The sequence below is a fragment of the Rana temporaria genome, chromosome 1 (genome assembly GCF_905171775.1).
Source record: "Rana temporaria chromosome 1, aRanTem1.1, whole genome shotgun sequence".
Classification (NCBI taxonomy): Eukaryota; Metazoa; Chordata; class Amphibia; order Anura; family Ranidae; genus Rana; species Rana temporaria.
The window spans coordinates 35765035-35787026 of NC_053489.1; the positions used below are offsets into that span (position 1 = coordinate 35765035).

The 21992-nt window shown below is 45.7% G+C and overlaps 1 protein-coding gene across 1 annotated transcript in view; it reads left to right on the forward strand.

Annotated features, from left to right (window-relative positions):
* LOXHD1 (lipoxygenase homology PLAT domains 1) overlaps positions 1-21992 on the forward strand; it is a 328148-nt gene that overhangs the window by 229120 nt on the left and 77036 nt on the right. Inside the window, exons 29-30 of the mRNA XM_040336339.1 lie at positions 13570-13686; positions 15611-15773. Coding sequence (XP_040192273.1) covers positions 13570-13686; positions 15611-15773 — 280 coding nt within the window. The remainder of the gene's footprint in view (positions 1-13569; positions 13687-15610; positions 15774-21992) is intronic.

Consider the following 21992-nt stretch of genomic DNA (forward strand, 5'->3'; position numbering starts at 1 on the left):
TCTCCCCACCGGAGGAAACACTAATACTGAGGTCTGGCAGGGGGAGTGAGAAATTTATGGGCTGGCGCAGTGTTTCCTAGAGGAAGAGGAGGAGTATCTCTCAATTGTGGGCTGTCCTGAAAGACGGGAGGGGAAATAGATGCATTCCCTCTATTGGCTTTAAATATGGTGTTCTCTGCTGTAGGTTTGCAAAACAGGGTTGTACCCAAGGTTGAATCAGGTTTCACAAAAATTTTAATTTCAAGAAAATAAATGCGTTTCTGGTCACATGTCATAGTCCATTTTAAATTGAAAACATTCTTGTTAAGGAGTTGTACAAATGTTTGCAACAGTTCCTTGGGTCCATCCCAGAGCATGAGGACATCATCTATGTATCTGTGCCACAACAGAATGTGGCACAGGTACATAGAGAGGGACTAATCACTCAGAATGAGACATTCCCACTCCCCAGGTACAAATTGGCGTAGGATGGGGTACAGCAGGTGCCCTTTGCTACACCCTGTACCTGGAGGTAGTGGGAACTGTCAAACACAAAATAATTATTCCTAAGAATGAAATCCGGTAGGGACAGCACAAATTTGTTGTAGTTCCTCTGGCTGGTAGCCCTCTCCTGGAGAAACAAGTTCACTGGGGATATGCCTTTCTCATGTGGAAAAGTACTGTATTGCACTTCTACGTCTATAGCTATCAGCCAGATATCGGTGAGAACATGTATGTTATCAGTTATCTAAGCAGATGAGTTGTGTATTTCATAAAATATGGTAATGATGTTACATGTAGTCGAAGGTGAGTGTCCACAAGTACACGACCAGAGATGATGGGTCTCCCCACTGGCATGGTGGAATTTTTATGGATCTTGGGTAGTGTATAAAATGTGGGTGTCCGTGACCAATCTACCTTTAGTAATCCCCCAGGTGGTTTTGGGGATGGTACCTCATTTGTATGCTTCATCAGTAACCTGGCAGTATTGTTGTTTAGTTTTAAAGGGGTTGTAAAGGTACAATTTTTTTCCTAAATAGCTTCCTTTACCTTGGTGCAGTCCTCCTTCACTTACCTCATCCTTTGATTTTGTTTTAAATGTCCTTATTTCTTCTGATAAATCCTCACTTCCTGTTCTTCTGTCTGTAACTCCACACAGTAATGCAAGGCTTTCTCCCTGGTGTGGAGTGTTGTGCTCGCCCCCTCCCTTGGACTACAGGAGAGTCAGGATCCTCTCTACATTGCAGATAGAGAAAGGAGCTGTGTGTTAGTGGGCGTCCTGACTCTCCTGTAGTCCAAGGGAAGAGGCGAATACGACACTCCACACCAGGGAGAAAGCCTTGCATTACTGTGTGGAGTTACAGACAGAAGAACAGGAAGTGAGGATTTCTCAGAAGAAATAAGGACATTTAAAAGCAAAATCAAAGGATGAGGTAAGTGAAGGAGGACTGCACTAAGGTAAAGGAAGCTATTTAGGAAAAAAAAATTGTACCTTTTAACCCCTTTAAGCAAGCTATGTTGGGGAACTTTTGTATAATATGCTGATTTATTAAATATTCGTAGACACATAAAAATATATTGTTCTGTTGACATTATCACCATATTGCCCCCTTTGTCCGAGGGTTTTGCCACAAGTTTTGTCCACGTTTAAGATCTTCTAATGCCTTTCTCTGAGTTTGAGTCAGGGGCCCGGATTCAGAGAGCAATTGCGCCTGCGTAACCATAGTTACGCAGCGCAATTGCTGACTTGCTCCGGCGTTACGAATGCTCCTGATTCAGGAACATCGTAACGCCGACTGCAGCCTAAAATCTGCGTGGTATAAGGATCTTATGCCACGCAGATTTTAGGCTGCATTCTTGCGATGACCGCTAGGGGGCGCTCCCATTGTGCTCAGTGTATAGTATGCAAATTGCATACTAACACCGATTCACAATGTTGCGCGGGCCCTGCGTACGCAAGTTACGGAGTTTCCGTACGGCGTCTTTAGCGTAAGGCTGACCCTTCTAATAGTAGGGGCAGCCAATGCTAAAGTATACCCGCCGTTCCCGCGTCGTGAAATTTGAATTTCACGTCGTTTGCGTAAGTGATTCGTGAATGGCGCTGGACGCCATTCACGTTCACTTGGAAGCAAATGACGTCCTTGCGACGTCATTTGCCGCAATGCACGTCGGGAAAGTTTCCCCGACGGAGCATGCGCTCTACGCTCGGCGCGGGAGCGCGCCTAATTTAAATGATTCCCGCCCCCTACGGGATCATTTACATTAGGCGCCCTTACGCAGGGCAATTTTAAAGAGCGCACATGCAATTTACGGAGCTACTGCTCCGTGAATCGCACGCAGCGCAGATAATTTGCGGGGGCGCATGGCAAAAACGATGCCCTGTGCCTCCGTAAAAAAGGGGCAAATTCTACCTGAATCCGAGCCAGGCTGTATTGTGCTCCATCTTTCTTGGCTAGAACTCCTAATCTCCTGTGTAGTTTGTTGGACAGATGCTATTACATTGCCATTTAAAGTTAAATACAGAAATGTATTTGATTTGTGTTTGAATTCATTTAATAAAAGGAAGCCTGAAGGATGAGAGCATACATCATCAGTGGTCCCCAACAGTTCTTCTATGTCCCATCTATCTATGTCAAGGACAGATTCAGAGGTGTCACTCTCTTCCAAAAGTTCAATTAGTTGTTGACGGGCCTTAAGGTCTTGTCTTTTATACTGGGACCAGCCACATTCATTGATCCAATCCTGACGTATTTGCTTTTTATTGTGAATTACCTTAAGGATTCATTTCCCAGCAAGCAGATAATTTCGAAAGGGTCAAAGTCCCTTTCAGGACAAAATCCTGTCATGTTGGTTTGTACTGTTTTGTTCTGGTGTCAGATTAAAAAAAAGAAATATGTGATTTTGGTGCTGTTGCTCCCTCAAGGGGTACTTTAACCACTTAAGACCCTGACCTTTAGGCAGCTAAGGGACCCGGCCAGGTTTTGCGATTCGGCACTGCGTCGCTATAACAGTCAATTGCGCGGTTGTGCGACGTGGCTCCCAAACAAAATTGGCGTCCTTTTTTTCCCACAAATAGAGCTTTCATTTGGTGGTATTTGATCACGTCTGCGGTTTTTATTTTTTGCGCTATAAACAAAAATAGAGCGACAATTTTGAAAAAAATTCTATATTTTTTACTTTTTGCTGTAATAAATATCTCCCAAAAACATATATACATTTTTTTTTTCCTCAGTTTAGGCCGATACGTATTCTTCTACCTACTTTTGGTAAAAAAAATTGCAATAAGCGTTTATCGATTGGTTTGCGCAAAATTTATAGCGTTTACAAAATAGGGGATTTTTTATTGCATTTTTATAAAAAAAATTTTTTTTACTACGAATGGCGGCGATCAGCGATTTTTTTTTCGTGACTGCGACATTATGGCGGACACTTCGGACAATTTTGACACATTTTGGGACCATTGTCATTTTCACAGCAAAAAATGCATTTAAATTGCATTCTTTATTGTGAAAATGACAGTTGCAGTTTGGAAGTTAACCACAGGGGGTGCTGAACGTGTTAGGCTTCACCTAGTGTGTGTTTACAACAGTAGGGGGGTGTGGCTGTAGGTCTGATGTCATCGATTGTGTCTCCCCTATAAAAGGGATGACACGATCGATGCAGCCGCCACAGTGAAGCACGGGGAAGCCCTGTTTACATACAGCTCTCCCCGTTCTTCAGCTCCGGGGAGCGATCGCGACGGAGCGGCTATAAACGAATAGCCGCGCTATCGTCCTGGATCGCTCCCCGAGGTAAGCCGCCCGCCGCACGCAGCAGGGGGGGGGGTCCCAATCAGACCCCCGACCCGCGGAAAGGCAAGGACGTATATATACGCCCATCTGCCTGTCCGTGCCATTTTGCGGACGTAAATAGTCGTGCAGCGGGCGTTAAGGGGGCCACAGCATGTGGGTAACTATAGTAGCCTGTGATTGGACTTTTGATAATGGTACAGGCAATGGCCCCGATTCACAAAGCACTTATGCTGACTAATCTCGAGATACGCCGCGTAAGTGTAACTATGCGCCGTCGTATCTGTGCGCCGTGCCCACAAAACTAGATACGCCTGAAAATAGGCTTCCTACAACCGACGTAACTTGCCTACGCCGTCGTATCGTGGGCGCATAGTTGCACTGGATGCATCTGGTGCTCCCGTTGATTTCCTATTCGAATATGGAAATAAGGGAGATACGTCGATTCACGAACGTACTTGCGACCGGCGCATAATATACGCGGTTTGCGTAAGTCGTACGTCCAGTGTAAAGTTATTCCCCATAGATGAGGTGCAAGCCATGCAAAGGTATGGACCAGGCAACACAAGCCGTCGTATCTTATGTCGTTTACGTTGTACGTGAATATGACTAGGCGTAGGTTGCGTTCACGTCGTAGGAAATGATTCGACGTAGCTTAGGCAGTTGTCTCGACGTGATTCTGAGCATGCGCACTGGGATGCGGCCACGGGACGGTGCATGCGCCGTTCGTTATTCGTATCTTTATGGCGCTCGGCCCATCATTTGCATGGGGTCACGCCTCATTTGCATTGCTCACGCCCACTTCCACTTATGACGACTTACGCTTTCAAAACCCAGCGTAGATTCGGAATCAAGTAGGAGCAAGTGCTTTGTGAATACTGTGCTTGCCTCTCTGCGCTGCGTCGGCGTAGCGTATATATTCGATACGCTACGGCGGCAGAAATATGCGCCGATGTATGTGAATCCGGGCCAATGAGTTACTAGGGACATCTTGATGTGTGTTCCTTACCTATGTGACATAATGTGACTTTGCATTAGAAGGATTACCGGTTTTGGCATCTGTCTGACTCCAAGTTGGATTGATTAAAGAATATTGAGAAACTGGGGTCATTCCATGTATATATGAAGTCTGTTTTTGTTGTTTAAACCTACCTACTCATCTGTTTGCCAGGAAATTCATTATTAAGGTAATTTACAATAAAAAACAAATACGTCAAGATTGGATCAATGACTGAGACTGTTCCGGGTATAAAAGAACAGACTTATAAGGCCCTTCAACAAATAATTGAACTTTTGAAAGAGAGTGACACCTCTGAACCTGCAGATGACATAGATAGATTGGTCTTAGAAGAACAATTGGAGACCAATGATGATAAATCCTCTGATCCCTCAGGCTTCCCTTTATTAATTGAATTCAAACGCAAATCGAATACATTTCCATCTTTATCTTTAAACCGCAATGTTCCAGCATTTTTCCAACAAACTACACAAGAGATTAGGACTCTATCCAACAAAGATGGAACACAGTTCAACCTGACTCAAACTCAAAGAAAGGTCCTAGAAGATCTTAAACTTAGACAAAACATTGTTGTAAAACCCTCGGACAAAGGGGGCAAAATAGTGATAATGTCAACAGATCAATATACAGTAAAACCTTGGTTTGCGAGCATAATTTGTTCCAGAAACATGCTTGTAATCCAAAGCACTTGTATATCAAAGCATTTTTTTTACAGGGTATAAAAGAGAAGAGAGGCACCTCTAATGCGTACACACGCGTACACACGGTCGTTTTTAGTGATGAAAAAAAACGTCATTTTTAAAAACGTCATTTAAAATGACCGTGTGTGGGGAAAACGTTGTTTTATGTCTTCTGAAAAACGACAAAAAAAAAATTCGCGCATGCTTCAATTTTTTATGTCGTTTTTCAAAACGTCGTTTTTTGTGTCATAAAAAATGACCGTGTGTAGCAAAAACGACGTTTAAAACAACGTTTTTAAACCCATGCATGCTCAGAAGCAAGTTAGGACGCGAGTTTGAATGGAACAGAGTGCCGTCGTACGTGCTGAACATTGGAAAAAACGATGGTGTGTATGCTACGTCGTTTTTTAAAATGAAGATTCAAAAATGTCTTTTTTTTTTAAGGGGTGTGTCCTATGCCTGCATACTTTTGCTGATAGGTGTCCCTCATTTCCATCTCAAAAAGTTGGGAGGTATGATGGAGGGGAGAAGGAGGCATGGAGGGGAGAAGGAGACAAGGAGGGAGGAAGAGGCATGGAGGGGGAGAAGGAGGCAAGGAGGGGGGGGAGGAGGCAAGGAGGGGAGGATGAGGGGAGGAGGGGGCATGGAGGAGAGGAGGGGAGAAGGAGGCAAGGAGGGGAGAAGGAGGCATGGAGGGGAGGAGGAGGCATGGAGGGGAGAAGGAGGCAAGAAGGGGAGGAGGAGGCAAGGAGGGGAGGATGAGGGGAGGAGGGGGCATGGAGGAGAGGAGGGGAGAAGGAGGCAAGGAGGGGAGAAGGAGGCATGGAGGGGAGGAGGAGGCATGGAGGGGAGATGGAGACAAGGAGGGGAGAAGGAGGCAAGGAGGGAGGAAGAGGCATGGAGGGGGAGAAGGAGGCAAGGAGGGGGGGAGGAGGCATGGAGGGGAGAAGGAGGCAAGAAGGGGAGGAGGAGGCAAGGAGGGGAGGAGGGGGCATGGATGGGAGAAGGGGGCAAGGAGGGGAGGAGGCAAGGAGGGGAGAAGCAGGCATGGAGGGGAGGAGGAGGCAGGGAGGGGAATCCCGTTGACAGCTGAAATGTCATTGGTTGTTAAGGACGTGGCAGCCCCGCTCCTTAAGAAACGATAATTGCCAGCATTCTTTCCTTTACATTTCCGCTGTCAGTGGGAGAATGCTGCTGACAGCTGAAAGAACCGAGCCTGAAGTGATTGGATTCTAGTATCGGAGCATTTTCACGAGTACCTATACTCATGCAAATGCTTAGTATCAACACCGAGACTGGTATTGGTATCGGTGCAACCCTACTATCTGTATACTTTGTTTTGCCTGCAGTTGCTCTTTAAATCTTTCAGCACACTGGGAATGTCCTTTGTAAAGATATAGAATTGGATTGTATCACGTTACTAATCCCTACATAACATGTGTGCTAATCTAGCTGTATTGTAGAGAGTTCTGTTGTTCTCATTACATGATGCGATGTATCTGAGCACTGAATGCACATAATAGAAATAACAGGGCCATGTGTGAATTATTTAGTGTGTGCTGAAGGTGATTGTCAGGAATTATTGTGCCAGCAATGTAATGTGGCTTCAGATTCCATGAGTGACAGAACACAGGGCACAGTTTGATTGTGCAGACCCACAGCCAACCCTAATTTGGCTTGACCTGTGGAGGAGCCAGGAGTGCCGCTGAGGGACCCCAGAAGAGGAGGATCGGGCCATTCTGTGCAAATCCAACTGCACAGAGGAGGTAAGTATGACATGTTTGTTATTTTTTTTTTTTTTGAATGAAGGTTTAAGCATATATTCAACCCCTTGATCATTCTAGATGCTTTCCCCTTCCCAGCCAGTGTCCTTAGTACATTTATGCCGCGTACACACGATCGGTTCGTCTGATGAAAACGGTTTGATGGACTGTTTTCATCAGACGAACCGATTGTGTGTGGGCCCCATCTTTTTTATGCATCGGTGAAAAAACTAGGAACTTGTTTTAGAATTATCTGATGGTTAAAAAAACGATAAAAAAAAAAAACGATCGTCTGTGGGTACGTCCATCGGTTAAAAGTCCACGCATGCTCAGAATCAAGTCGACGCATGCTCGGAAGCATTGAACTTCATTTTTCACAGCACGTCGTTGTGTTTTACGTCACCGCGTTCTGACACGATCGTTTTTTTAACTGATGGTGTGTAGGCAAGACTGATGAAAGTCAGCTTCATCGGATATCTGATGAAAAAATCCATCAGACCGTTTTCATCGGATGAACCGATCGTGTGTACAGGGCATTACAGTGTATATATTTAGCACTGATCACTGCATTAATGGCACTGGTGATGTCAGTTGCAGTTAATCAGTTCCCCCCAGCGTCAGTTGGTGTCAGATTGTCCACTGCATAAGCTTATATTAAAATATATATATACAGTGAGGAAAATAAGTATTTGAACACCCTGCTATTTTGCAAGTTCTCCCACTTGGAAATCATGGAGGGGTCTGAAATTGTCATCGTAGGTGCATGTCCACTGTGAGAGACATAATCAAAACATTTTTTTTCCAGAAATCACAATTTATGATTTTTTAACTATTTATTTGTATGATACAGCTGCAAATAAGTATTTGAACACCTGTCTATCAGCTAGAATTCTGACCCTCAAAGACCTGTTATTCTGCCTTTAAAATGTCCACCTCCACTCCATTTATTATCCTAAATTAGATGCACCTGTTTGAGGTCATTAGCTGCATAAAGACACCTGTCCACCCCATGCAATCAGTAAGAATCCAACTACTAACATGGCCAAGACCAAAGAGCTGTCCAAAGACACTAGAGACAAAATTGTACACCTCCACAAGGCTGGAAAGGGCTACGGGGAAATTGCCAAGCAGCTTGGTGAAAAAAGGTCCACTGTTGGAGCAATCATTAGAAAATGGAAGAAGCTAAACATGACTGTCAATCTCCCTCGGACTGGGGCTCCATGCAAAATCTCACCTCGTGGGGTCTCAATGATCCTAAGAAAGGTGAGAAATCAGCCCAGGACTACACGGGAGGAGCTGGTCAATGACCTGAAAAGAGCTGGGACCACCGTTTCCAAGGTTACTGTTGGTAATACACTAAGACGTCATGGTTTGAAATCATGCATGGCACGGAAGGTTCCCCTGCTTAAACCAGCACATGTCAATGCCCGTCTTAAGTTTGCCAATGACAATTTGGATGATCCAGAGGAGTCATGGGAGAAAGTCATGTGGTCAGATGAGACCAAAATAGAACTTTTTGGTCATAATTCCACTAACCGTGTTTGGAGGAAGAAGAATGATGAGTACCATCCCAAGAACACCATCCCTACTGTGAAGCATGGGGGTGGTAGCATCATGCTTTGGGGGTGTTTTTCTGCACATGGGACAGGGCGACTGCACTGTATTAAGGAGAGGATGACCGGGGCCATGTATTGCGAGATTTTGGGCAACAACCTCCTTCCCTCAGTTAGAGCTTTGAAGATGGGTCGAGGCTGGGTCTTCCAACATGACAATGACCCGAAGCACACAGCCAGGATAACCAAGGAGTGGCTCTGTAAGAAGCATATCAAGGTTCTGGCATGGCCTAGCCAGTCTCCAGACCTAAACCCAATAGAGAATCTTTGGAGGGAGCTCAAACTCCGTGTTTCTCAGCGACAGCCCAGAAACCTGACTGATCTAGAGAAGATCTGTGTGGAGGAGTGGGCCAAAATCCCTCCTCCAGTGTGTGCAAACCTGGTGAAAAACTACAAGAAACGTTTGACCTCTGTAATTGCAAACAAAGGCTACTGTACCAAATATTAACATTGATTTTCTCAGGTGTTCAAATACTTATTTGCAGCTGTATCATACAAATAAATAGTTAAAAAAATCATACATTGTGATTTCTGTTTTTTTTTTTTTTTATTATGTCTCTCACAGTGGACATGCACCTACGATAAAAATTTCAGACCCCTCCTCCTAGCCAGTGTTTAGGTGTGTGCTGCTTTCACTAAGAGATGTGATGGATTTTCCATCACATTCCCCCTGTCAAGACGGAGTTCTGCCTATCTCCCGACGATCAGAGGGTGCCGGCGGTCATCCATTTCCTTGCACCTGCTGATTTGGCTTCTGCTGTGAATAAGGCTATGCTTTAATTTTTTTTACAGGTTACCAGTTAAGAGTTACAGAGGAGGACTAGCGCTAGAATTATTGCTCTCGCTCTAACATTCAGGGCGATACACATGTGCAGTGTAAACACCATTTACATATGCAAGCGCAACTTACGTATGCGTTTGTCTTCTACAAATGAGCACGGAGGGATGAGGGTGCTTTACATTTTTTTTATTATTAATTTTACTTTTTTTTTACAGTTTTTTTTATTTTATAATTTTTTTTATCACTTTTATTCCTAATACAAGGAATTTAATCATCCCTTGTAATACAAATACAGATGACAGGTTCATGGAGAAATCTCAGATCAAAAAAGACCCCAAATCTCTTCTTTACCTTTTTTAAAAGCAACAAATTAAAAAAATGTTTGATCTTTTGCTTCGAAAGTGACGTCATGATGACGCTCCAGTCCTCCAAGGCCATAGAGGCAATCAGAGAGGATCTAGTCTCTCTTTGCTTCTGTGACCAGCTGGCCGCACCATTGGATCATTTCTCGGGCACGCCCGTGAAAATGGTAAGCCCGAGAAACACCAGCAAGCAATGGAAGAGAGAGGAGCATCCCCTCCCACCGCTTCTAAAAGCAATCCAGTGGATCATGAGCCGCTTGGACTGCTTTCATGAGAAATCTAGCCACCAGCTGGAAAAAACTACCAGGGTTATGCCTGATAGCTTCAGCTTTAAAGTGGATGTAAACCCGCTCTCATCCTTTCTAAACTACTGCCATAGTGCTGATCTATAAGGATATAGATGCCTCCTGCATGTATCCTTACCGGTCAAATGTTTCCCCTCTGTCTGTTATAGAAACTGAAAAACGGCAGATTCTGTTGTCTGGAGCTTGGTGGGTGGAGTCGTGATGTCAGTAGACTCCCCAACCTCCTCTACACTCCCCTTGTCAACATGCATTTTTTCCTGTGTATTCCTTACACTAAATTCTGCTATGATCACTAACATCCAGTCAAAATCCAGAAAAGTAACCACATGACTTCAGAAAAGAAGTGGGGGTGGGAATTGAAAAATAATGCCTGTCTCCAGGCTAGTGCATGAGATATGTAAATGACCTGTCACTCACAGCAAGGGGGCGGAACAAACTAAGGTTTTTCTCTGTAAGTCCGTTTTATTGCACTGAACAATAAAAGAGGATTGCTCAGAGCTGGAATAACTCTGTGTGGAAAGACTGGGCACAGATGATAGGAAATCTTATACCCTACATTGTGACAAAAAAAATAAAACATTTCGGGTTTACATCCACTTTAACTCTGGTAAACCATTTGCAAGCCGCTATGTATACTGTATATACATATTGCAGTTGGCAAATGAATTTCTACATCGGCACCAGTGTGGACACATTTCTTTTATGGGGACCTTTTTGTGTGCGCCTGGCCTTCCCTCGGTGTGCTCTTCCCTCAGCTCCCGGACCGGACATTCTTTGGCGGCCTGCGAACCACTGACCTCATGGGGGCTACTGGCATGTGAGTATCCATTTGGGATGAGTACACATCTCTCTTCCCCAACATGTATACCCACCCCCTCTAATAATGCGCATTGAGCTTTATTGATGGATATTTATTTTTTTAGACTTTGGTGCAAAGAGTGTTTGATACACGAAACGCGTTGGGCCTACGATATGCACCAAACAATTCCATAAAAAGGTTTTATATATAAGTATGTCTCTATTCAGAAGCATTGTGATCATGTGCATTCCAGAAAGGTTTCATCACGTCATAAGGATCTTTTCACTGCATCACCTGGGGGCTTTTACCTTGTCCACAATGTATTAATCATTGCATATGTACTATGTGACTGTTATTCCATATGTGGGTCTTTATAATGTTATCATGTCATTTTCTACTAATGAAAGGATTTTGTACAATGGTGACTGATCCCCTCTCTTCACTTACCACCTAACTTAAAGTCCCAAAACCCCTCCTTTCCATGTCTACATCGGCACAAGGCAAGCTTGTCTGGACTCTTTACAGGTTAAAGCTGAACTCCCAGTTTTAGGGTCAGTCTTACACAGTTGTACCGCCTCCTCTTCTGTACTGAAATGGCTTAGGCCGCGTACACACGGTCAGTCCATCCGATGAGAACGGTCCGGTCGGTTAACCGATGAAGCTGACTGATGGTCTGATGTGCCTACACACCATCAGTTAAAAAAACGATCGAATCAGAACGCGGTGACGTAAAACACAACGACGTGCTGAGAAAAATGAAGTTCAATGCTTCCAAGCATGCGTCGACTTGATTCTGAGCATGCGCGGGTTTTTAACTGATGCTTTTGCATACTAACCGTCGGTTTTGACCTATCGGTTAGGCGTCCATCGGTTCAATTTTAAAGCAAGTTCTAAAATTTTTGACCGAAGGATAACTAACCGAAGGGGCCCACACACGATCGGTTTGGACCGATGAAAAGGTCCTTCAGTCCGTTTTCATCGGTTTGGACCGGCCTTTCTCTGATTTCACTGCACACTGTGAGCTTCTTATACCGTGTACACATGACCGTTATTCATGTCATTGAAAAAAACAACGTTTTTCTCAACGTGATTCCTCTCAAGCCTGCCTTGCATACACACGATCGTGAAAAAAATCGCTTGCGCAAAGCGCGGCCAACATGTACGACAACACGTACGACGGCACTATAAAGGGGAAGTTCCATTCGAATGGCGCCAACCTTTGGGCTGCTTTTGCTGATTTTGTGTTACCGCGTGTTAGTAAAAGTTTGGTGAGAGGCGATTTGCGCTTTTCAGCCTCGTGCTTTTCAGTCCGTTACAGCGTGATGAATGTGCTATCTCCATTACAGAACGAGCGCTCCCGTCTCATAACTTGCTTCTGAGCAGGCGCATTTTTATCCCGTCGTTAAAGCCTACACACGATCGTTTTTCACAACGTGAAATAGAACGACGAGAAAAAATAGCGCAGGTTGTAAATTTTTAACGCCCATTTTTCACGTCGAGGAAAAATGCTCTGGAGCCTACACACGGCCGTTTTTCACGACCAATTTAAAAAATTGCATTTTTCCCATCATGAAAAACGGTCGTGCGTACGCGGCATAACAGTGTGCATTAGAATCTGCAGCAAGTAGGGTAGAGCCCTCCTCATTTTCTAGTGGACATCCAGTATCCTCTAACACTTTCCTCCACATTCTAATTGTCCATTGCCCCCTTTCATTCATTGGATTTCAGGTCTCCCAGGGAGGAGGTGTAGATCCTTGGGGGAGCCCGACGGAGAAAAGAGAGGAGAGGAGGAAGTAGAATTGTAAGTGACACTGAAGGTGCGATGAGATAGGTAGGATGAGAACCAGCGAAGAGTACAGTCATGGAGACCAAAGGAGTGGACCTCAAACCATTTTAGTCCTGAAACTGACCTTCAGTGGTTAGTTATCACAGCCTGTGCTGCGCACAAATCACCTAACGTATCCTGATCAATACAATCTTCTTGTAATTGATTACCGTGGCCAATGCTGTATCCTGGCCTAGGCCGACAAGGCCCAGGCCTAGGGCAGCACTTTGCAGGGGGGCCGCACAGAAAGAGTAAGGGAGCGTTATAGCCCCTGTCAGTTTATTTTTTACCATCCCTGTTCCATTGTAGAGATTTCCCTTCACTTCCTGCACCATAGCCAAACAGGAAGTGAGAGGAAATCTATGCAAATTAAGGGAATCATTGCCCCCCCCCCCCCAGGCCGTCAGAACTAGTGTCCCCACTCGGAAGTTTCAGGGCGGGTCTTAAACAGCAATGGGTGTGGCCTTGACAGGAAGGGGTGTGTCATATTTAAACTAGGAGGTGCGCGAGTTTCGTCAGGCCTAGGGCAGCACAAAACCCAAATACACTACTGACCGTGGCTGCTTTTCTTGAACCAGAAAACCAAACTCTTTGTGATATATGTACTGTACATGTCCATACCTCTAAAATACTGACTTTTTCTGTCCTTTCTACAGCTGGAGGACATCGGGGATGTGATTGAAAAGATACGCATTGGACACAATGGAAAAGGCATCAACTCCGGGTGGCATCTTGACAGAGTAGAGATACGGCGCCTGTTACCCAATGGAAAGGTGATTCTAAAACACACAGGCGGGGAAATTTTCCATTACTGAGGGAAGCCGATGCTTATTTTACTGAAGCATAATTATGAAACACACTATCATCTTCTACATGTTTCGCCAAAATGGCTTCTTTAGGAAGTATTTACGAGCGAATAACATAACTAAAAAATATCGTATATACTCGAGTATAAGCCGAGACACCTAATTTTACCACAAAAAACTGGGAAAACGTATTGACTCGAGTATAAGCCTAGGGTGTCCATCTACATGCCTCACTGTGTCCATGTGCCCATTCCTCACTGTGCCCATGCCTCACTGTGCCTATGTCTTACTGTGCCCATGCCTCACTGTGTCCATGTGCCCATGCCTCACTGTGCCCATTCCTCACTGTGCCCATGCCTCACTGTGCCCCACTGTGCCCATGCCTCACTGTGTCCATGTGCCCATGCCTCACTGTGCCCATGCCTCACTGTGCCCATGACTAGACTTACGTTTAACATGGGAGTCTATCGAAGGGGTGCTCGACTCGAAAAATCGGTTCTCCCCGGCCGTAGGTCCCTCGGACAACAAACTTGGCACACTTGTAGAGGAGAACGGTGGCTACATGTGTGCCGGTACCGGGTCCCTAAAGTTACCGAAGAAACGACTGTTTAACATGGGAGTCTATGGAAGGGGTGCCCGACTTTGAAAAATTAGTGCTCCCCGGCCGTAGGTCCCCAAGACAACAAACTTTGCACACGTGTGGAAGAAGAGTGGGGCTATATGTGTGCCCGGCCGGTACAGGGTCCCCAAAGTCTGGGAGATCAGGCGCAAAAAGGTGACTCGAGTATAAGCTGAGGGGGCATTTTTAGCACAAAAAAATTTGCTGAAAAACTCGGCTTATACTCGAGTATATACGGTAATCAGAATTAGTACAAATAAATACTCAAATCAATTTATCTAGCATGTCAAAATCAACATCACAAACCAAGGCTCCCAGAAGTTGCACCCAGATGAAGTCAAAGGCCAAGGATGGAGGGGGAGTTGCGCCTTGCAGCTCTCTGGGAATTTTTCCCCCTCCATCCTTGACCTTCCACTCCACCTGGGTGCAACTTCTGAGAGCTTTGGTATGTGATGTTGATTTTCACATGCTACAGAAATTGATTTATGTATGTATTTGTACTATATATGATTATTGTTTCATTAGTTATGATACTCGCACTCCTGAAGAAGCCATTTTGGTGAAACATGTAGAAGATGATAGTGAGTTTGGAATCAAACATAATATAGCAAGCTATAGTCGAAATTTCTGGCATATATATGTGATTTCTCTATATGTATTTGGTTTTTAACTGTTAGGTAGCTGGTTCAACTAAACCCAGGTTTTTAGACAATCTGGATGTATGGAAGCTCCCCAATGCATTGGTAGTCAAAAACATCCACACGCACATATGGTATGTCCAAAACTAGCCTTTATTTCTAATGCGTACTTGTTCATAATCAAACCATACAAGAAAAAGGAACGCCCTTGTCACAGCCAATCCTATTTAAGTAATTAGGTTATACAAGTAATATTCGTCACAATTATACACCGTGCATAAAATATAGCAATCATCTGGTTTCTACTGCAGCTTATCTAATGTTATGCTCTTTGCCTAGGACATAATAATATTGCCAAGGTTCCAGGCTTCTCCTAGAAGCTCAAGGATACATTTTCATACAAGCAATAATCACTATAGGGGAACTCTAACAAACCTTATAATGCATTATTAGTATTGGGGAACTCTAGCCTATCAATGCATTGATATCTATGGGGGAACTCTAGCCTCTCATTAACCTTTGTACAAAAAAAACAGTCAAAAAATTGACTTCTATGGTTTGTTATTTGTATTCGCCTCTACAAGAATAAGCATAAAACGTTGACTGACTCTTTATTTCTGGAAACATGATGCAGGGTTCACAGACTGTCACCTTTCCATGTGAGCGATGGCTGGCAAAGTCCGAAGACGACGGAGAGACGATGAGGGAGCTCACACCATCAGACATCTTTACCGAGAAGCTTACAAGGGACGGCACTCTGAAACAGATTGAAATGGAAGTGGAAGACCCTCTGGAAAGTAAGACTTTGGAATATATCATACCGTGTTTCCCCGAAAATAAGACCTACCCCGAAAATAAGACCTAGTGCTATTTTCCAGGAGAGCTGCAATATAAGCCCTACCCCGAAAATAAGCCCTAGTTTAAAATGCTTGTAAAATCCAATAATCCACTCTATTACAGTAGTATATAATGTACAATGTGTGCGTTTCTGTAATATAATTACGGGTAAGAGAGCTCCGTCGGGTCACAGAAGCGCAGAGCGGCACTATAACGAAGGTATTTGACACAATTATATTACAGAAACACACACATTGTACATTATATAATACTGTAATAGGGAAGATTATAGGATTTTACAAGCATTTTATCTCAGTTCACACTGGGGATTCCTGTCAGGCAGGAAGGGAGAGGGGGAGAGAAGACATCACATTACATGGTAAGACCTACCCCGAAAATAAGCCCTACTGTGTCTTTTGTTACCAAAATTAATATAAGACCCAGGCTTATTTTCGGGGAAAAACGAGAATCTAGTCATTCTTCTGTTTATTTTAGCTATACAGTATAGGAGAGATCTAGGGGACCCTAGCTGTGGCCCCTGAAAGAACCAAAAGGGTGCACAAAATATTCAGAAAATGCAAATATGGTAGAGAAGGTGGTAAGAGACAGCAAGCATGCTACAGGTTTTGTTGGAGACTGGAAAAATGCTGCAAAAGACAGTGAGAGACTGGGGTCAAGGTATATAAGACTGTTAGAGCTAACTATCATTCCTGTCTTGTGCAAATAATGCTTCCACTCCCACCACTGGGGTCTCCAAAGGGCTGCACAGCAAGTACCAAAGGGTCGCAGGTTGGGCAACTAGAGTATACTGTATGTACTGGCAGGGCCGGTGCTACCACTAGGCAAACTAGGCTGCTGCCTATGGTGCACTGCTGCCTAGGGCGCCCGGCCACTGGTGTTCCTACATTCTTCTCTCTGCAACTAACAACATAGGCCCAGATTCTCGTAGATGGGCGCAAAAATTTGCGGGCGTAACGTATCTCATTTACGTTACGCCGCCGCAAGTTTTTCAGGCAAGTGCTTTATTCACAAAGCACTTGCCTGTAAAGTTGCGGTGGCGTAGTGTAAATCACCCGGCGGAATTCAAATTCGGCGGGTAGGGGGCGTGTTTCATTTAAATGAAGCGCGTCCCCGCGCCGAAAGAACTGCGCATGCGCCGTCCCTAAAATATCCCAGTGTGCATTGCTCTAAATGACGTCGCAAGGACGTCATTGGTTTTGACGTGGACGTAAATTACGTCCAGCCCCATTCACGGACGACTTACGCAAACAACGTAATTTTGTACATTTTCCAACGCGAGAACGACGGCCATACTTAACATTGGCTGCACCTCATATAGCAGGGGCAACTTTACGCCGGGAAAAGCCTAACGTAAACGTCGTAACTTTACTGCGTCGGCCACGCGTACGTTCGGGAATTCGCTTATCTAGCTAGTTTGCATACTCAACACGGAAATCGACGGAAGCGCCACCTAGCGGGCAACAAAAAAATTGCAGTTTATATCCGACGGCGTAAGAGACTTACGCCTGTCCGATCTAATGGATATCTATGCGTAACTGATTCTAAGAACCAGGCCCATAGATACGACGGCCCAGATTAGGACTTACGACGGCGTACATGGCGCTGCGCCATCGTAAGTCCTTTCAGAATCTGGGCCATAGTGGGCGATGGTAAAGGCTGCATTTGATGGGCACTGGTGAGGCTGCATTGATGGGCGCTGGTGAGGCTGCATTTGATGGGCGCTGGTGAGGCTGCATTGATGGGCGCTGGTGAAGCTGCATTTGATGGGTGCTGGTGAGGCTGCATTGATGGGCGCTGGTGAGGCTGCATTTGATGGGCGCTGGTGAGGCTGCATTGAAGGGCGCTGGTGAGGCTGCATTTGATGGGTGCTGGTGAAGCTGCATTTGATGGGCGCTGGTGAAGCTGCATTTGATGGGTGCTGGTGAGGCTGCATTGATGGGCGCTGGTGAGGCTGCATTTGATGGGCGCTGGTGAGGCTGCATTGAAGGGCGCTGGTGAGGCTGCATTTGATGGGTGCTGGTGAAGCTGCATTTGATGGGTGCTGGTGAGGCTGCATTGATGAGCACTGGTGAGGCTGCATTGATGGGCTCTGGTGAGGCTGCATTGATGGGCGGTGGTGAGGCTGTATTTGATGGGTGCTGGTGAGGCTGTATTTGATGGGCGCTGGTGAGGCTGTATTTGATGGGCACTGGTGAGGCTGCATTTGATGGGCGCTGGTGAGGCTGCATTGATGGGCGGTGGTGAGGCTGCATTTGATGGGCGCTGGTGAGGCTGTATTTGATGGGCACTGGTGAGGCTGCATTTGATGGGCGCTGGTGAGGCTGCATTGATGGGCGGTGGTGAGGCTGCATTTGATGGGTGCTGGTGAGGCTGTATTTGATGGGTGCTGGTGAGGCTGTATTTGATGGGCACTGGTGAGGCTGCATTTGATGGGCGCTGGTGAGGCTGCATTGATGGGCACCGGTGAGGCTGCATTTGATGGGCGCTGGTGAGGCTGCATTTGATGGGCGCTGGTGAGGCTGCATTGATGGGCGCTGGGGAGGCTCCATTTGATGGGCGCTGGTGAGGCTGCATTTGATGGGCACTTCATTAAAAAGGTGGGGTATACATGGGTAGGGCAAAGGGGGTGGAGTCAGGGGTGGAGCGGCAAAATGAGGTTTCACCTAGGGTGTCAAAAATTCTTGCACCAGCCCTGTATACTGGAATCCAGTGTTAATTTTGGCAGCAAATTTTGATTTTGTTTTAGTCTTAGGACTACAATGGCATTTTAGTTTTAGTCCCAGTTTGGTCATCGTATTTTAGTCGACTAAAATCTCCAGTTTACGTAAGGCGTACGTCCGGCGTAAAGTTATCCCACCTAAAGCAGGGGTAAGTCATGTTAAGGTATAGGCGCGGGAACAGGTTACGTTCACGTCGTATGCATTAAGCCGTCGTATCTTAGGGAGGATATGCGACGTGATTCTGAGCATGCGCTGTTCGTACGGCCATTCATTTACATGGGGTCACGATTAATTTTAATACAAGCGCCCACTACCTGGCTACTTTGAATTAGGCGCGCTTACGCCGGTCATTTTACGTTATGCCGGCGCAAGAAAGGGAGCAAGTGCTTTGTGAATACAGTACGAGCCTCTCTATGTTACGTCGGCGTAGCGCATATCAGATGCGCTATGCCGCTCTAAAGATACGCCGATCTCTCTGAATCTGGCCCAATGTGTTTAGTTAAAGCGAATTTCCACCCAACAATGGAACCTCCACTTTTCGGAACCCTCCCCCCTTCCGGTGTCACATTTGGCACCTTTCAGGAGGGAGCAGATACCTGTGTAATACAGGTTTTTGCTCCCACTTCCTGGCATAGATCACCGCGGTGACCTACGCCATGTCCGGCGCCTACTTTGTCGTCCCCCCGCTGTCTTCTGGGAGACCCACAGGGACCAGTGGGATCGCGCAGCGCGACTCGCCCATGCGCAGTAGGGAACCATGAAGTGGAGCCCGAAGATCGGCTTCGAGGAAGGAAGTTACCGCTCAGCTGTAACTGATGAACCTTTTCACTGGATCCAAAGCCGCGGGTGCTGTCGATGCATATAACAGCTGTACTTCGCTTTAACCACTTAAGGACCGCCTTCTGCACATATACGTCGGCAGAATGGCACGGCTGGGCACAAGCACAGGTGCGTCCTCTTTAAGTGCCCAGCCGTGGGTCGCGGGACCCGGTCCGAAAGCTCCGTGACCGCGGGACCCGATCGCCGCTGGAGTCCCGCGATCGGTCCCCGGAGCTGAAGAACGGGGAGAGATGTGTGTAAACACGGCTTCCCCGTTCTTCATTGTGGCGGCTGCATCGATCGTGTGTTCCCTTTTATAGGGATACACAATTGATGACGTCACACCTACAGCCACACCCCCCTACAGTTGTAAACACACATGAGGTCACACATAACCCCTTCAGCGCCCCTTGTGGTTAACTCCCAAACTGCAATTGTAATTTTCACAGTAAACAATGCATTTTTTATGCATTTTTTGCTGTGAAAATGACAATGGTCCCAAAAATGTGTCAAAATTGTCCGAAGTGTCCGCCATAATGTCGCAGTCACGAAAAAAATCGCTGATCGCCGCCATTAGCAGTAAAAAAAAAATGCAATAAAACTATCCCCTATTTTGTAAACGCTATAAATTTTGCGCAAACCCATCGATAAACGCTTATTGTGATTTTTTTTACCAAAAATAGGTAGAAGAATACGTATCGGCCTAAACTGAGGAAATTTTTTTTTTTATATATATATATATTTTTGGGGGATATTTATTATAGCAAAAAGTCAAAAATATTGCATTTTTTTCAAAATTGGCGCTCTATTTTTGTTTATAGCGCAAAAAATAAAGACTGCAGAGGTGATCAAATACCACCAAAAGAAAGCTCTATTTGTGGGGAAAAAAGGACGCCAATTTTGTTTGGGAGCCACGTCGCACAACCGCGCAATTGTCAGTTAAAGCGACGCTGCGCCGAATCGCAAAAACTGGCCAGGTCCTTTAGCTGCCTAAAGGTCCGGGTCTTAAGTGGTTAATTGAACAGGCTGAAGTTAGAAGCTGATTGGCTCCCATGCACAGCTGCACCAGATTCTGCACTCTCCAGTTTTAGTAAATCTCCCCCACAGAACTAATCAGAAACTAGAAAAATGTTGCAATGTTCCAGAAAGAAGCAGAATGTGGAGCACTGCTAGGACAAGCTCCATCCTTCCAGATATGAGATGAGATGTTACAAGCAGTCAGTGACCATTACAGCCACTTGAAAACATATTTGGGAACTCTTTTTATTTCACTTTTCCGCATGAATGTTATGGATAATGGCGTTGGACAGTTGTTCGCCTTGTTGCATCTGAATAGCAGCAGAGGCCTTACGACTTGAGAATAAATTGCGATCAGAGTCGATAACGAGGGCGGCCTGAGAGCTCATACATCTCAATCGCACATGGTGTCAGGAGGACTGGGCTGTAAATTACACTCTCACTGGAAGACGGGAGGTTTTTATTGCGTCTGTGCGGCTTTATAATTCAAATGCGGTGCGACTGTCGGGGGGGCTGCTGGAATTTACAAGATCGGCACTTTGTCTTTGTCCCCACCTGCCTAGACTTGGGATGAGGGGGGGGGGGGGTCAGGGGGGCTGATTTATGGTGGGGTGTCTGTCGGCTCCCAGACATCCCGCCAACAAAAGCAATGCTAAGGGTGTCTGCGCCTGTCTGCTGCCGATTGCCATTGCTGCACACACAGTCCTGAACAGAGCCGCTTCTGACTTCATCTCTGCGCAGATAATAAATTGAAGGGGTTGTATAGTGGTCATAGGTGTGCGCAGCCTATTGCATTAGGGTGTGCACCCCAAAGCTCAAACACACATTACCGATCACTCACATTGTGCATTCAGAAAGGTTCAGAAAGGGAAGGGGCCGGTAAATTACATATTTACTGCCCCCTTCCCCACTCCTAAAACATCCCAGCAGCAACAGCCGATAGGAGAGTCAGCGCTGTATGGGGAAAGATGGGAGCCAGAGCAAGAGGGGGAATCTGTGCTGCACAGGGTGATTAGGGTGTGCCTGGGCACACCTGGCACACCCTGTGTGCACACCTATGATAGTGGTTGTGTATGTACACCGGCCACTTTATTAGGTACACCTGTTCAATTGCAGTGGCGGCTGGTGCTCCAAAAAAAATTTTTTTTGGGGGGGGGGGCAAACAAATGAAAAAAAACATCAATTGCAGCCTCATTGTGCCCATCAAATGCAGCCACTGTTCCCATCAATTGTTGCCACTGTGCCATGCCATCAAACGCAGCCACCGTGCCCATCAATTGTCGCCACTGTGCCCATCAATTGTCTCCACTGTACCATGCCATTGTCGCCACTGTGCCCATCAATTGTCGCCACTGTGCCATGCCAAACCCAGCCACTGTGCCTTCAATTGACATTGCATCCCTGGACCACAGACTGACCCAGTGGACATTTCTGGAATGACAGAAGTCCCACAATTTAAACAAATAGCGAATGGGAGCAAGGTAACTCTCCCATTCCCCACTAACTTTAGCGTAGTGCCCATACTAAAAGTAAGGGAGTGCTACATTAGTAATATAATTTAAGGTAGATAATAAGGCAAAAAACATATTTCTTATTTTATTT